General features: G+C 36.3%; 1 protein-coding gene across 2 annotated transcripts in view; it reads right to left on the bottom strand.

The window, feature by feature from the left end:
* Positions 1-3288: 3288 nt before the first annotated feature.
* Positions 3289-15527, bottom strand: part of LOC128022638 (ras-related protein Rap-1A) — a 51462-nt gene continuing 39223 nt past the window's right edge. For both annotated transcript variants that reach the window (XM_052610380.1, XM_052610379.1), the window contains 3 exons: positions 14171-14314; positions 9301-9414; positions 3289-4287 (listed from right to left, as the gene is read on the bottom strand). In XM_052610380.1, the coding sequence (XP_052466340.1) occupies positions 9325-9414; positions 14171-14314 (234 nt within the window). In that variant the 3' untranslated portion in view covers positions 3289-4287; positions 9301-9324. The remainder of the gene's footprint in view (positions 4288-9300; positions 9415-14170; positions 14315-15527) is intronic.

The following is a 15527-nucleotide window of genomic DNA, read 5'->3' as shown; positions in this document are numbered from 1 at the left end:
TTTTCACCCTGGAGCCCAAGACTGGTTGCCCACTGAAGCTAAGCAGGGCTGAGCCTGGTCAGTACCTGGATGGGAGACCTCCTGAGAAAACTAGGTTGCTGCTGGAAGAGGTGCTAGTGAGGCCAGCAGGGGGTGCTCACCCTGTGGTCTGTGTGGGTCCTAGCGCCCCAGTGTAGTGATGGGGACACTATACTGTCAACAAGCACCATCCTTCGGATGAGACGTTAAACCGAGGTCCTGACTCTCTGTGGTCATTAAAAATCCCAGGATGTCTTTCGGAAAGAGTAGAGGTGTGACCTCGGCATCCTGGCTAAATTCGCCCATTGGTCTCTGACCATCATGGCCTCCTAACAATCCCCATATCTACTGATTGGCTTCATCACTCTGTCTCCTCTCCACCAGTAAGCTGGTGTGTGGTGGGCGTTCTGGCGCAATATGGCTGCCGTCGCATCATCCAGGTGGATGCTGCACACTGGTGGTGGAAGAGGAGATACCCCCTGTCTATGTAAAGCGCTTTGAGTGTCTAGAAAAGCGCTATATAAATGTAAAGAATTATTATAAATGTAAAGAATTATTAAACATTGATAACAATAAGAAACATTATTTGAAGAGCAATCAGCTTATAAAAATAATTTCTGAAGGATCGTGCCCAAAGACTGATATAATGGAGCTTGGAATGTGATTGCCATTAGAAATAAAATGTTAAAATATAATAAAATAAAAAACAGTGTTTTAAAATAAAATTTCACAATATTTCAGCATTGTACTATTTTTGATTAAAGAAAGCAACCTAACTGTACAATAACATGAAACTTTTGAATGACAAATGTGTGTATATCAATATATATGGCGATCCTGGTGCTATAAAAACTTTATGAGGTCATGTTGTGGTCCCTCGAGCAGGTGATGTCTATGCTTATAGTCCAGGAACACCATCTTTGGGTGGACCTAGCTGAGATGCGAGATGCAGACAACGTTTGCTTTCTTGATGCTCCCAACTCTCAGGCAATTCTTGGCAGGCCAGAAGCAGACAGAGGCCAGAAAGCACATCTTGCCTCAGCATGATTCAGCTGCCACCAAGCCACCAATGTTAGGTTCTTCGCCTGCTTGTTGCCGAGGGCATCCCCCTGCATGGATGGTGACACAGCCTGATTCTCAGGGCACCACTAAGTCTTCTAAAAAGACTACAAAACATCCCTGAGATGGGTGAACCAGGGACAGAGGGAACTTTCCCAGAGAGTGGTGACTTTGTCACTCCCTCTCCCAGAAGAGGGCCAGGGTCTTACATCTGGTGACACAATGGCCAGCAGTAGCAAAACATAAAAAAAAGAGCAGTTTTCTCAGTACCTGTTTCAGACACGTCAGGGTCTGATAGTGAGCAATGTTACACTTTCTCAAGTTCAGACTAGACACTTTCTTTGGCCACAGGCCAAGAGGTTGCAGTTGCAGGATGCGCTGCTTCATCACACACCTCCTTCCAACCCTTCCATTGCCAGCTGTTTTATTTCATGACCGAGGTCCACCTTGGTATGGATGTACTGGCACACAGCTGGCCCAGAGGTCTGTGCAAGTATTCATTTCTCCCAGCGAGCCTCCTTGCACAGACTCTGTGCAAGATCAAGGACATGAAGCAGGTCTTGTTGGTTGCACCCTATTGGCTCATGTGGACCTGTTGGTCTTCGCAATAGCCTCTCCCTGGCAGATTTTCTTGAAGAAGGACCTCCTTTCTCAGGGATGAGGGCACCATTCAGTACCTGTCCAGATCTCTGGAACCTCTATGTGTTCCTGGATGTGATATGTCAGACTTAAGTGGCTTACCACAGGCAGTAATAGATCTATCACTCGGGCTAGAACCCCTTTCTGCACGCGAGGTTGGAGCAGAGGCTGTTCCCCTTCACCTGGAAAGTGTATGTTAACTTCATTGCATCACTGAGCTCCTGGACGGTCTGTGGCTTTACTTAGCTGCTTCGGATGCTCTGATACATAAGTCACCTTTATTTATATAGCACTTTTAAGAAAATACATTGTGTCAAAGCAACTGAACAACATTCATTAGGAAAACAGTGTGCCAATAATGCAAAATGACAGTTAAAGGCAGTTCATCATTGAATTCAGTGATGTTATCTCAGTTCAGTTTAAATATTTCTCTGTGCAATAATTTGCAACCAAGTCAACGATATCGCTGTAAATGAAGTAACCCCAACTAAGCAAGCCAGAGGTGACAGCGGCAAGGATAACATCCCAGATTTTCTAAATTGGATTCAGGTCTAGGTAAACTGCCCCATACACTTTGATCACAAAGTGTCTGCTCTCAGGCAATTCTTTGAAACGTGTCTGCTTTTTCAGTAAGGGCACAGTTGGCTAACATGTGGAGGTCTATGCAGTGATCCAAGAATAATTCTCCCCAGAACATCACTGACTCTCGTGAAGAGACAAACTGCACAGTGCTGGGCTGTGAGCACAGTTCACACTAGGGTTCTTCAACTAAACTTTCTTGAGGTCCAGTGATGAACCCTCCTCACCAATTTGTACACAATCAGTGCAGCAGCTGACTTTGAAACATGCAGCTTAAATATTTATTTAATGAAATCACAGCTTTTTGAAGTTCAATCGTCACATTAAGCTTAAAGTCTTATCTTACATCCCCAAATTGAAGACATCCTGAAACCAAAATTAAGACTTTTTATGGCCTTAAATTTAGGACCTGTCATCTTTCCTTATTTTTGAGAATGCGATTGTTTTTCACTCACAGTTTCATCTCTCCGCTCTCTTTACTGCACGTCTAACTGTAGCAACAGTAACCTGTGGTGTCATACGACCCAACGGCTCTACTTAGGTGACCTTGATATAAATGAGATTTTATTAGAAAATAGTGTTTGGCATTTATTTTCATTATGTCAAAAGGCAGTCCTGACGCTGACAGTTGGTGACCCCTACACTACGGGATGTCAGGCCCTCATGGAGTCCGTTTCTAAGTTTTGACCCAAACAATACTCAAAACTAGAGACAAATCAGAGAAATTTAATAATTTACCACTGTCCTAGCAGTTCAAGCCCTGAGGTTAAGCTGCTCTACTTTTGCCATTGAAAGTAATACTGAATGGCTGTCACATATTGTTTGTCTCTAATTGGGTTTCATGTGATAAAACAGAAGGTTAAACATTAGAATGTACAAACAAGTCAAATTAATTCTCTGGAGGATCTCAATATTTATGGTCAGAAAAAAAAGGCAAAAAAATAAAAATAAAATCCAGATCATCTTTGGACAGAAAAACACAAGAGGAAATAGTTGTTTTAGTACAATATATTTCAGTCTCGATAGACATAGAAATCAATAATTCCCCCACTTTTTGCACTATAAAAGGCCTGTTTGTTTACGGAAGTCTTTATGAAACAGAATGGCATTAGAATATGATATATGAGCTAGGAAAGCCAAGTGACTGAATAGAAAATGTCACATTGGGAATGGGGGCAGTACTTTCTGATGATGACTCCATAGTTGTCAGCAAAACATTTACATATGTCATTTATAGACATTTACACACTGTATCAAGAATGGAAGTACAACTTAAGAGAGAACTAAACTTGACATCATTTACAACATCTACACTTAAAGATGCTCATGCTGACTGCTGATATTAAATGCGGTCATCCTTCATGTCTTTGAAAATGTGGTACTGTGCAAACGAATAGTTAACTCTGATTTCTCGTCCTGCTTCTTCAACAGACGATGAGGCCATTGACAAGCACAGAGTTCAAGAGTTTATGGGGAAGATTTTTAAAAACACAGTTTTTTTTAGTGATTTTCTCCTTGACATTGCAGGTCTTCAAGTTCGGAACAGATGTATCCATGGGTTTTTAGAGGAAGTTGAATGATTTTAAATATTGCCATCAGATTTTCAGCATAAAGGGAAATGAAAGATAATGAAATAATCCTGGGGTATTATAACCCTCAGATTCATTTGGTAAAGTAACTGAAACATTATGTTTTTATATGATGTTTAACTTCTTCATCAGCCATGGTCAGTGATGTAAAAAGTCCAGAATGTCCAGGAAATGTTGAGATGTTCTGATCTTCTGATTTTCAGTTCTACTGAAATTGCTTCTTGGAAATTGAGTTTTTCCTCAAATTTTACTGCCAAAATAAAGGGGAGTTAAAAGAGTTGTTCTCATTTGCTATGTCCCGTGCTGCTTTGAGTCAGTAAGACAGTTGTTCCACTGAATCACTCACTGAGTATGGCAATGCTGGCATGATACAAACAAGCTAACAGTTCTTCATTACAGCATTCTGCAGAGAGAAGAGAGAGAAAAAAAAATCAATAAAAACAAACAAAAACTAATACTGAAGCACATTTACCTTAAGTACAACACAAGGACACAGCACAACACATAAGTCATTCTAACTGCTATAGACTGAGCAAATGCTGCCTTCTAGTGGAAAGGTTGAGGTTGGTAAACAACTTACTGAAGATTTTTATAGAAATTGAACAAATACATGGCTTCACATCATCAGACCTACAATGCTGTACAATACAATACTTTGCTGGAATGTTGATTATTAAAAGCCTATACTGCACTCATATAATGCCTTTTCAGATGTGTTCATGAAGAAAAAAGGGCACTGCACTGAAACTCTACTTGAACCCACTTTGCAATGCTTCATTTTGTAACCTTCAGGGCACAATAGATAATATGCTGTTGTTGTGTGTGGTCTTACAGTGGGGCTGCACAATATTATTGAAATTACCAAAATATCAACAATGTGCATATCACAAGGACTTGCGATAACTCAATGATTTTAATAATTTAAGAATAACGGTTTAATAGTTTAAGGATTTAAAAAAAGTATATGCTTCATAAAGTAAAAACTGACCGATTAAAAACAGCAACTGTTCTTCCACATAAATCACTGCCTCAAATCTGATATGCCCAGATTAAAATGAGCAACAATATATAACTAGACATGTGCCGATATTCAGTTATAATATATATTACGGTAAGGAATATGCACGATATCGGTATCGTGGGCACTTCTAAATACAGTGAATAATGATATATTACTAAATTATTCAGAATTTGGAATATATTTTAATAATACTTTTCCCATCAACTGGTAAAAATGCACAGCACAGCTGTATTTTTCTTAAGACACGTTTGCACTCTGATGTAAGGCTGTGCGATATGGTGAAAATATCTAACGACAATTTTTTGACATATTGCGATTTTAAATTTGCAAAGTCCAGCTTCAGCTCAATATTATCAATAACGTGCAGCACAGTATCATTACACTGCTATCCTGCTTAGTTTCCATTAAACCATTACAAAATTCCTTTTTGTTTTAAACATTATTTATATAGGAATTACCGTTGTTTCTGTTAGTTGCCATCTGCCGGATTACATCCCACCAATAGAATCCATAAACACCATTATAGTTTACATTAAACCCAATACAATTCCCATTATAACTCTGAAATCCATAAAATTTTCAATAAAGGTTTGGGTGGGGTTATATATATTTATAAAGACAAGCTTATAATGGTGTAACTTCTTTTACAGAATTAACTTAATTACTGAATTTCACTGTAGAGATTTGTTTATTTTCTTTTTATAAATAAATAACTGTATTTCTTTAGTCAATTATTAAAGTATTAAATGTTACACTATTTAGGATTTTAAGAACAAGTGGAAAATGTACTGAATGTTTCATTTCATCCAGGTGAAATTAGCAAGCAGTTAGACTGAATTTACATTTGTTTTAAACGTAGAGCCAGGCGCAAACTGACGAAGGTTACACGCGTGCGTCGAGCCTCATCCATACTGCCAGATGCGCTCATGGAGATTTGCGGTGCAGTGCGTGTGCGAATATAACCGAGCATTACGAAAAGTGTGAACAGCTCGTCCATCACTCAGGATTCGCGCCACGTGGGGCAGAGATGAGTGAATATGAGAAGCATTCAGAGACATAGGCTGTGTGTGCGGTCTTCTGAATTTTTTGGTGGGCATTTAACAGTTGGCTAGAGCAGTGCTGATTGGGGAGAACGCAGGTGCCCTCACTCTATTGGTTAGTAAGACTGCCACTCAAACCTACAGTCATGCATATGCTCTGGAACAGAGTAATATCGTGTCCAAATCGCAGGCTTTTGCGATTAGCAAATCGCAACGTCTCAAATTGCGATTTTGATTCGATTTTGATTAATTGCACAGCCCTACTCTGATGTAAACAAGCACGCATGAGAAGCACATGGGGGAACGGATGAGATGCGCTGAATGAAAGTACATTCACTATCTGACAGGAGATGGCGCTAAACTGCAGAAAATGCAGCAGTTACCCTGAAAACCCCATAAATAAAGCAGTTGCTCTACTTTCTAAAACATATTTAAATAGCCATTAAGATTTGTGGATTTGTGGATTTGCTGTTTTGTTCATCACAGTGCCAAATACTTAAATATTTAGACTTAATAGGCTATTTATGTTTAAAACTTTTTTTCTTTTCATTTTAATCTGGACTACAACATACCCTAGATAATGTTCGCAAGTGTTTTGATTCGTTATTGTTCGTTCACACTTCACATCAGGGAACATGAGTTAACATTAGTTAAAATCATTAGTTAACGTAAACTGCCAATTAAAAATTCTTTTGAACATAAATTAATCTTAGGTATTCCAATATATATAACACATTGTAAAATCAAAAGTTGCAAATGTGTCATTTAATGAGCTAACATGAACTACAAGTTGTATTTTTTTTTTAAACAAAGACTGATCATTTCTGTAGCAAATGTAACTATTTCTCATTGTGAATTTGAATACATCAACTAAGGTTAACTAATGAGATCTTATTGTAAAGTGATACCTATTGGTCTTTATAGTTATTTTGCACTTTAATCTGTGTAAAACTTTTAACTTTATATATTTTTCTGTATTGCTTTATTGCATAGTTATATTTGTTATAAGAAAATAAAATGGTAACACTTTCTATGAACCCCTTATTTATAATACTTTATAAGGGTATTCTTAAGACATTATAATGAATGCATAATGCATTATAAAAAACCTTATAATATGTTGTATCATCTCATGAATATTCATAAGAACAGTTTTAGTTCTAATATTTACTTATTTGTGTGCTTATTTATAACAATAAACATGTTGCATCAACTTTTACAATGGATTATACTTCTCATAGTTATAATGCATTATAAGTCTCACATCTTCTCACTTTTCTGATGCTACTTAAAGCAGTCAAATACCACTTAGAAGTAGTAATAAATAATAATAATCTCAAACCACCATAAGATCAGATGAAACTGTTGTATGAGACATTTGATTTTAACTATATTTATTTTAATATTACTTTGATGGTTACCCTTTAGACAGCTGTTGATATGTAACTCTGCAAATACATGTCAGCTAGCTGTCATTAGAGTCTGCTACTGTAAATGTGTGCTAACGCTTTATTTTGATCGTCAACCAACAGATAAAATGACTATGCTTCAGCTTATTCTACCATACTAGATTCTACTATTCTTGAGCATACTAATACTCTAATGAGAGTTAGTTTGCATTCAGTTGCAAAGTTGCTTATAGCTGATTGATTAAGGGGACCATGAAAATAAAATGTAACCATTTAAATATTGCACTTTTTTCAGTTGGAGTATTAATCTCATATCAATTAATTGACATTAGCTCCACAGGAAACACTCAAATAACACTCAACATCTAACTACTCACAAGCTATAGTACTGTGCAAATCTTAAATAAACAATGTGAAGATATGGTACAGTCCATTTTACTCTAACTGAAGTAGATTTAATATGGTGTTCATTTTGTTATTAATAATTATACTTTTAAACTTATAACCACAAATATATAAGTATTATGATGATTTTTATAATGCATTATGCATTCATTATAATGCCTTAATAATACCCTTATAATGTATTATAAATACGGGCTTCACAGAAGTGTTATCAAAAAAATTATTAAACAAGTTACATGGTATTATGGCCACGTTTTTAAAACTGAGCTTTAAATATCGTGATAATACTGTATACCATGATAAAAGCAATTAGCAATTAATTGCAACATAAAAAAATTGATACCGGCATATCCCTACATATAACTAAATAAAAAGACAGAGAATGTAATTATTTTAAACCAAATTATTCAATATAATTATAAAAACCCTCTCCGGACATTTATGGCTAGTAAATTTTTTTTGTTTTCTCGGCAGACCGATCCACGTTTTTTCTCAAAACCAAACAATGCTCCTCACAACCAATAATTACTAAAAGCTTTGTCCTTTGTTACTTGTGATTATCAACGGTTTCATTTTTCAAATTCTGTAAATCCTTTCATCAAATTTAAACTAAATGCCGTTTTGATGCTTTTAAATGTGCCTGATGTGACTGATCATTGTTTAGCAGCTTCAGTTCAAGGGGCAGTGTGAGTCTCTTCCACTGCAAGACAAGTTTTAGCAAAATAAACATGAATCAACATCAAAAGGTATGTTGAAAGATACAGTACAACTTACCAACATGTATCACATCTCATGTAATCACTCCTTCACCTTTAAACCGCAGAAAGACTGCGACCAAAAAAACTGCTTGTGAACAATGTCACTTGACATTGCATTTACCTCAGCAAAGTTATCCTATCTTCACAGCCCATTAGTTTGCTACAAAAAGAGCTCATTTATATTTAATTATTTATGTATGTTTGAATAAATCTGGCATGATGTAATTATTATATCTGAAAATTAATAGCAGTTGAATATAATAGCTCTGTTATTCATTTCAACCTTTAATATTTCAGTAATGTACCAAATGAGAGGGTTTCCAGTATAGTATCAAACTATTGGTATTGGCAAATATCATTATCATTCTGAATAATCGGCTGTATATATATATATATATATATATATATATATATATATATATATATATATATATATATATATATATATAAATCTGTATCGGCCAATCAAGATCGATGGCTGTAAAAATCCAGTATGGATCAGTAGTATCTTGGCTATGTAATTTCCAAGTTTTAAATGTTTTAATTACAATTGATTTTTACTTGCATCACATATTGAATATTATTATAATATCAGACATTTTTTTAATATCATGCAGCCCCACCTTACAGTCTCCGTTTCTGAATAATGGGACATTATATATAATAATGGGACATAATGGGATCAATATATCAGTCTAAGAAAAAGAAAGTAGATGGAAGAAGTGTTGAATAAATAAGGTATTAATGAATGTTGGATGATGTAACTGTGACATGGTGACAGACCTGGCTCTGAGCAGCATGCTGTTTCTACAGCAGGATACAATTGGATTTCTTTTTCGCTTTCTTCTTTTCCACTGGTGTTTTCCTGTTAATTTGTCTAACCAAGTCATAGAAGATCTGCAATGTGCAAAAAAATAAATAAAATAAACATAATAATTATTATTAAAAGTACTCAATATAAACACAAAACCACACCTGCAAACCTTGAAATTATTTTCTGAGTACCATCAGTGTGATGGGACGGAACACCGGGGTTGGGGGTCATTTATTCCTAGATTATTATCTAGATCCCAAGACATTATTACCTAAAGCTCCTTGAAAGCTAAATGTTAAAATCGTAATCGCACAATGTAAGAAATGCAAGCTTTAATGTTAAATGATTTTCAAAGGTTAGAAGGTCAGTACTCGTTTACACTTCACACACACCTTCGGTTCTGATGGCTTGGAACAGAATATTTTTTTTTGCAATTTAAAATATTATTTGAAGAACCTCTAGGACACTTTAAATAAAATGTTTTATCATATTTCTACTTAAAATTTAGTTTGAAAGAAGTATTTTTATGAATTGGTCATTATTAACACATGATGTCTTAATACATAACACGTGATGTCTATTTCGTTCATACTGGAAGCCGGAGTGCGCCCTCAGGCAGAAACTCCAGATATGCATATTACAGAGGTAATAGAACCAATGACGCTCCAGGAAAACCCTAATATGGACAAAGGCATCCACAGCTATAGCTGTAACTGAATTAAAAGACAAACATTTTCAGTTCACAAAAGGAAGTTATTTTAAACACTCAACTGGTGTTGTGAAGCATGTAATCATTAGGGATGGGTCACGATTTTTGAATATTAGAATATTCGATTAGTTGATTCAATTATAGAATATCGAATAGGTTGTGTGATTATGATCTTAAAAAAATGTATGCTGTGGTGACTTGTTCATGTAAGTAGAGGGTTCTGCTGCCAGTAACGCACATAAAAGCTGTCAAAGACAGCTGAAGAGTACACTGTCTCAAGTACACTGCAGACTTGCGTAGCAAAAAAAAACAATGTATAGCATATAACGGTTACAGTAATTTGGGACGATGTCAAATAAGAGAGTACTGTGCGGACCACAAGCACCCCCAACTGGGTTAGAGGTGTGGCTGAATCCATATCCAGAAAGGCACGGAAAACAAATAATGTGTTCTACGGAGCAACTAAAGGGACTGTGGCGAGTGGAGCGGGGCCGAGAGGCGTGGGAACGAGGAGTGAGGCCGGGTGTAGTGATTGGAGATGAACTACACCTGGCCTCACTCCTCGTTCCCACGCCTCTCGGCCCCGCCCCACTCGCCACAGGGACATGGTTAGCCGCTTGCTAGCGGTAGCCTGTAACATTACAATACATAACATTTCACTTACCACACAAACAGAAAGGAGAGATGACTGATAGGATGATGGCAAATGATTTGCAGATTCTGAGCACCACTGACAAACAGTTAATCTTGTAAAACGTGTGGTAAGTACTGCCGAGTATTGCTCCGTACATGTGATCGCAAATCGCAAAAGCGAAAGTAAAAAACAAGTGACCGTTCATAAGTGATTTAAATGCCCCGCATAGCACCTCTTTGATGCCTACAGTTCATATACTGTATAATTACCCAACAATGCAACAACAACAGAAAATAAATAAAAAGTCTTTTTTTTTTTCTTCACTTACAAAAAGTGTTCCCGTCGCTTCATATAACCAAGGTTGCATGTCTGATGGCAGATGGAGTATTCTGACGATTACTTTTCATACCTTTTATGGACCTATGGAGCTGTTATTTACTTGGCATCTATAGGACAGTCTCAAATTGTGTTCCTAAGACGAACTAAGCTTTTACGAGTTTGGAACAACATGGGGGTAAGTGATTAATTGACAAAATGTCCATTTTAGGGTGACAAATTGTACCGGCATACTTTAACACTCTGAGGTCTAAGGGTATTTTTGGGGCCCTATGTTTGAGTTTTGTAATGCCCTAAAGTTTGTGTTTTTTTCAGTTGCTTATACACATCTTAATGGCTGAAGTAAAAGCTTAGTTCGTCTTAGGAACACAATTTGAGACTGTCCTATAGATGCCAAGTAAATAACAGCTCCATAGGTCCATAAAAGGTATGAAAAGTAATCGTCAGAATACTCCAGTTCATGCATTCATGACCTCTAGACTGGACTATTGTAATGCACTTCTAGGTGGTTGTCCTGCTTCGTCAATAAACAAGCTACAGGTAGTGCAAAATGCAGTGGCTAGAGTTCTTACCAGGTCAAGAAAATATGATCCTATTACCCCAATTTTACAGTCTCTGCACTGGCTACCTATTAAGTTCCGTATCAGTTACAAATTATCATTACTTACCTATAAGGCCCTAAATGGTTTAGCTCCTGCGTACCTAACTAGCCTTCTACACCGTTACAACCCATCACGCACCCTAAGGTCACAAAACGCTTTTAACACTTTTGGTAGTTCCTAGGATAGCAAAGTCCACTAAAGGAGGTAGAGCTTTCTCACATTTGGCTCCCAAACTCTGGAATAGCCTTCCTGATAATGTTCGGGGTTCAGACACACTCTCTCTGTTTAAATCTAGATTAAAAACACATCTCTTTCGCCAAGCATTCGAATAATGGATCTTTTAAATTGTAAATGTGTAGTTGCATCAGATCAAAGGTGCATTTGTATTCATTAGCTTGGGTTAAACTAATTTTACTTTGTTGGATCAGCAGCTATGCTAATGATGTCTGTATTTTGTTTCTATGTTTCGTGTAACTAGGATTTACACAAGCTCCAGTCTGGATCCAGAAAACCTGAGAAGAGATGATGATGACCCTCAGAGGACCTCAGATGATGCTAACCCTGAATCAACAAACAGAACTAACAATTATTGCTAAATGTGTGACTGAATCATATAATAACTTAATTAATAATATTGATAGTTCATCGTCTAGCTGACTACGTCTTGTATTATTATTATAATTTTTTCTAAAATCCTGTCAAATGTGCACAAACTACTAGCTACTACTAAATATTGTAGAAACATAATTTTCTGTAAAGTTGCTTTGTAACGATTTGTTTTGTAAAAAGCGCTATACAAATAAACTTGAATTGAATTGAAAGTCTAATATCATTGTAATCAGAACAAATTGGGCTATAATAATATGTGAGCAGCATGTATGTACATGATTGTGTTTTTTGAGAAAACAATGTTTATGCGAGGTTAGTAAAAAAAAAAAAACTAAACTAACTAAAAATGTTAAATCACTTGAATAAGGCAATAAAACACAGACCGAACATTGGTTCCAGGGACTTTTGAGAACAGGAACTTGTAGCCTAGATTTATAATTTTTTTCAAAATTATGTGAAAATCATCTTGCTTAATCAATCACAGAAAACAACATATTGATTTACATTTTCTAAAGACACTTTTTATGCAATAGGGCAAGAACTATCAGCATTGTATTGTGATTTTACACCTGAGAAGACAAAGACCCGCATAATGAGCTGCATAATGAGCCTTTCATTCAGGTTTGTGTCTGAGAGGGAAGAGTTGCAAGAAAGAATGTAAGGACAAAATAAATGTATATAGTTTTATGTTTGTAGTTTATTTAGAATACATTTAATTATTCCACAAAATAATTTAATATCCACTTGTGAATGCAGTTAAACCAAAGCTGACTTTCAAAGCTGAATTTTTTGCATTATTACTCCAGTTACATACTTATTTTCTAAAAAGAAAAAAGAAAAAATATTTATTGTTATCATCATTATTATTATTGATGTTGAAGAGAGCTGAGAATATTTTTTTCAGGTTTTTTGGGGATAAATTGAAAGAACAGCATTGTGTGTTACATTGGTTACATTTACATTTATTTGTTAAATTTATATTATTCACATCAAGCTTTTGAATGGTATAGTAGTGTACATTGTTATTGAAACGTCATAATGTTTCACTTGATTATACACTTAGTCAGGAATTATAGTTTGGGAAAAAGTCTAACTAGTAAAATGTTTACACCTTATGTGAAAACTAGTACAAGTATATAAATAAATAAAAAAAGAAACTCATGTTTATGTTTACTCATGTTTATGATCTCTACTGAATTAAGCGCTTCATTCTTTTTTTCTGAAGAAATCCAAAACTCAAATCCTGAGGTAATCCTCATCAAATCTTCTTGGGGTTAATTATGTCTTATTCCTCTCATCGCAAAGCAAACAGTAAAATAAAAAAAAATAAAACTTGAACAGTTTCGCTGCTTTGTTTTAGGTATGGGTGTTTACAAGCCATTAGCTTCAAGTGAAACATTATAATCTCAATAGCGCTATCAGCGCGTGGTCACATTAGATATAATGAAGGGAGACGTGAAAAACTTAAATTACTTTATCACAGAATAATTGTTTTCGGTAGCACTTGTATGGTTTAAAAGTGGACATGTCAAGCTTTCTATAGATATATATCTCATGTCTCTTCATTGAGTATTTACTGATTTACAGTTAATTTTAATGACACGTTTCTAAATGAAGATCACCACAGACCAAGGCTGCAGACACCTCACCTTGTTTGTTATCTTTATTTTATAAATGCACAAAGTTTTGTTATGTATACAAATAAAAGACCTTTAACAGATTTGATTGATGTATTGACCTTATCTGTACGATCAAAATTGAAAGTGTTATTTAAATTATTTTCGGGGTTATCAGAAGAAGATGCCTCATAATGCGTATATGCGTTAATCGACTCCAGAGGGTTAAGATCAAAATGTGTACAAGATGTATACAGGTTGGCAGGTCTATGAAACTATTGGAATATGTCCTGAATGGGGGAAATGTCAAGTGAGTAAACGTTAAATGCTCACATCAAGGACGTTGATTTTCGATTTGGCGGAGGCCTCCAGAAAGGCACAGTGGTTCCACTGCCGGGCCAGATTTTGCCCCTGTTCTTTTCCCACCACCCTCTCGTCCTCCAGATCACATTTATTACCAACCAGGATCATTGGCACCTACAGGAGGAAAAAAATAATACACAAAGGTAATTATGTGGATCTACCATTTTCAGTCGATTAATTAAACCACTGAAGATGAAAGATACCAAAAGTTATTCTCAATTTTAAACCAGAAGCCCTCACCACACCACGTCAGACATGAAATGAGCACAAACATACCAGCCACAACTAAAACCTCAGTATGCACCTTTTATGGTAAGAACCAAGCTTTCTAATAAAAGCTATTGGTCAGCCATTGTAGTCAAGTCTATAAGTAGGGCTGGACAACATATTGAACAATATGATCACGTGCGTCTTCTCAGTAAAGCCGGTTCCATGATTAGCAGTAAATCCCCATCACCTGCTTTCAAATGGAGTGGAAGTTAATACACATCTTCAATAATAAACTCGATCTTGGAACCGGCTTTACTGACAAGATGCACATGATCATATCGTTCGATATATTTTCTAGCCCTATCTATAAGCTGTAAACAAGTTACTTTCTGCTTTTACCAGACACATTGTTTATTATAAACAAGTAACCAATAAACTGAACAAAGACAGTACACATGGACAACTAGGGAAACTAGAGGAATCACGATGCTGGGAATCACAATGATGGCATCGTAATACGTATGTGTGTCTACAGAGTGTAAAATGGTGTGAATGCAGAGGTGACTGATTAAAATGCAAGTCCTTTTAGGCAAGTCGTGCCACTCGGCCTCCATCTCGGCAACGCCTCCGGGCAGCTATTTAAGACTAACAAGACCAGGCTCCTATCTAAATGAATGGGCAGAGTCAGAACTGCACTTTCACTCGTCACCGGGAGATAAAAACTGCATGTATAGAAAAAGCAGTATAATATTATATAAATTGCTGAAAAATGTTTATGACTTTGCCCCAAAATAAGGTTTAAAACGCCTTTTCCCCCACAGGTTATACTTCTACGAATGCACAAGGGTTCCTCAACTGTGCGCATATGTCAGTGGAACCAGACAAGAGGCTTAAATGTTTCTCGGCTTGACTGTTAAAAGCAGATGATTGGCCTTCCAGGGGCAGGACATGAGCACACAACCGCCATCTTTGCCGTTATGGGTTTTCCTTATATAGTTGTATTGAGGATTGAGGAAGTGGCATGTCTCTTATAAATTGTCTCTGTTAAAATCCACCTAGAAAGATGCAGGATGTTGCCAGTTTTCCCATTTCCTTCAGTAGCCTTTAACAGTGGAGA

The sequence above is a fragment of the Carassius gibelio genome, chromosome A11 (genome assembly GCF_023724105.1).
Source record: "Carassius gibelio isolate Cgi1373 ecotype wild population from Czech Republic chromosome A11, carGib1.2-hapl.c, whole genome shotgun sequence".
Taxonomy (NCBI): Eukaryota; Metazoa; Chordata; class Actinopteri; order Cypriniformes; family Cyprinidae; genus Carassius; species Carassius gibelio.
Note: the sequence above shows the minus strand (reverse complement) of the source record. Positions and strands in the feature narration are given on the sequence as shown.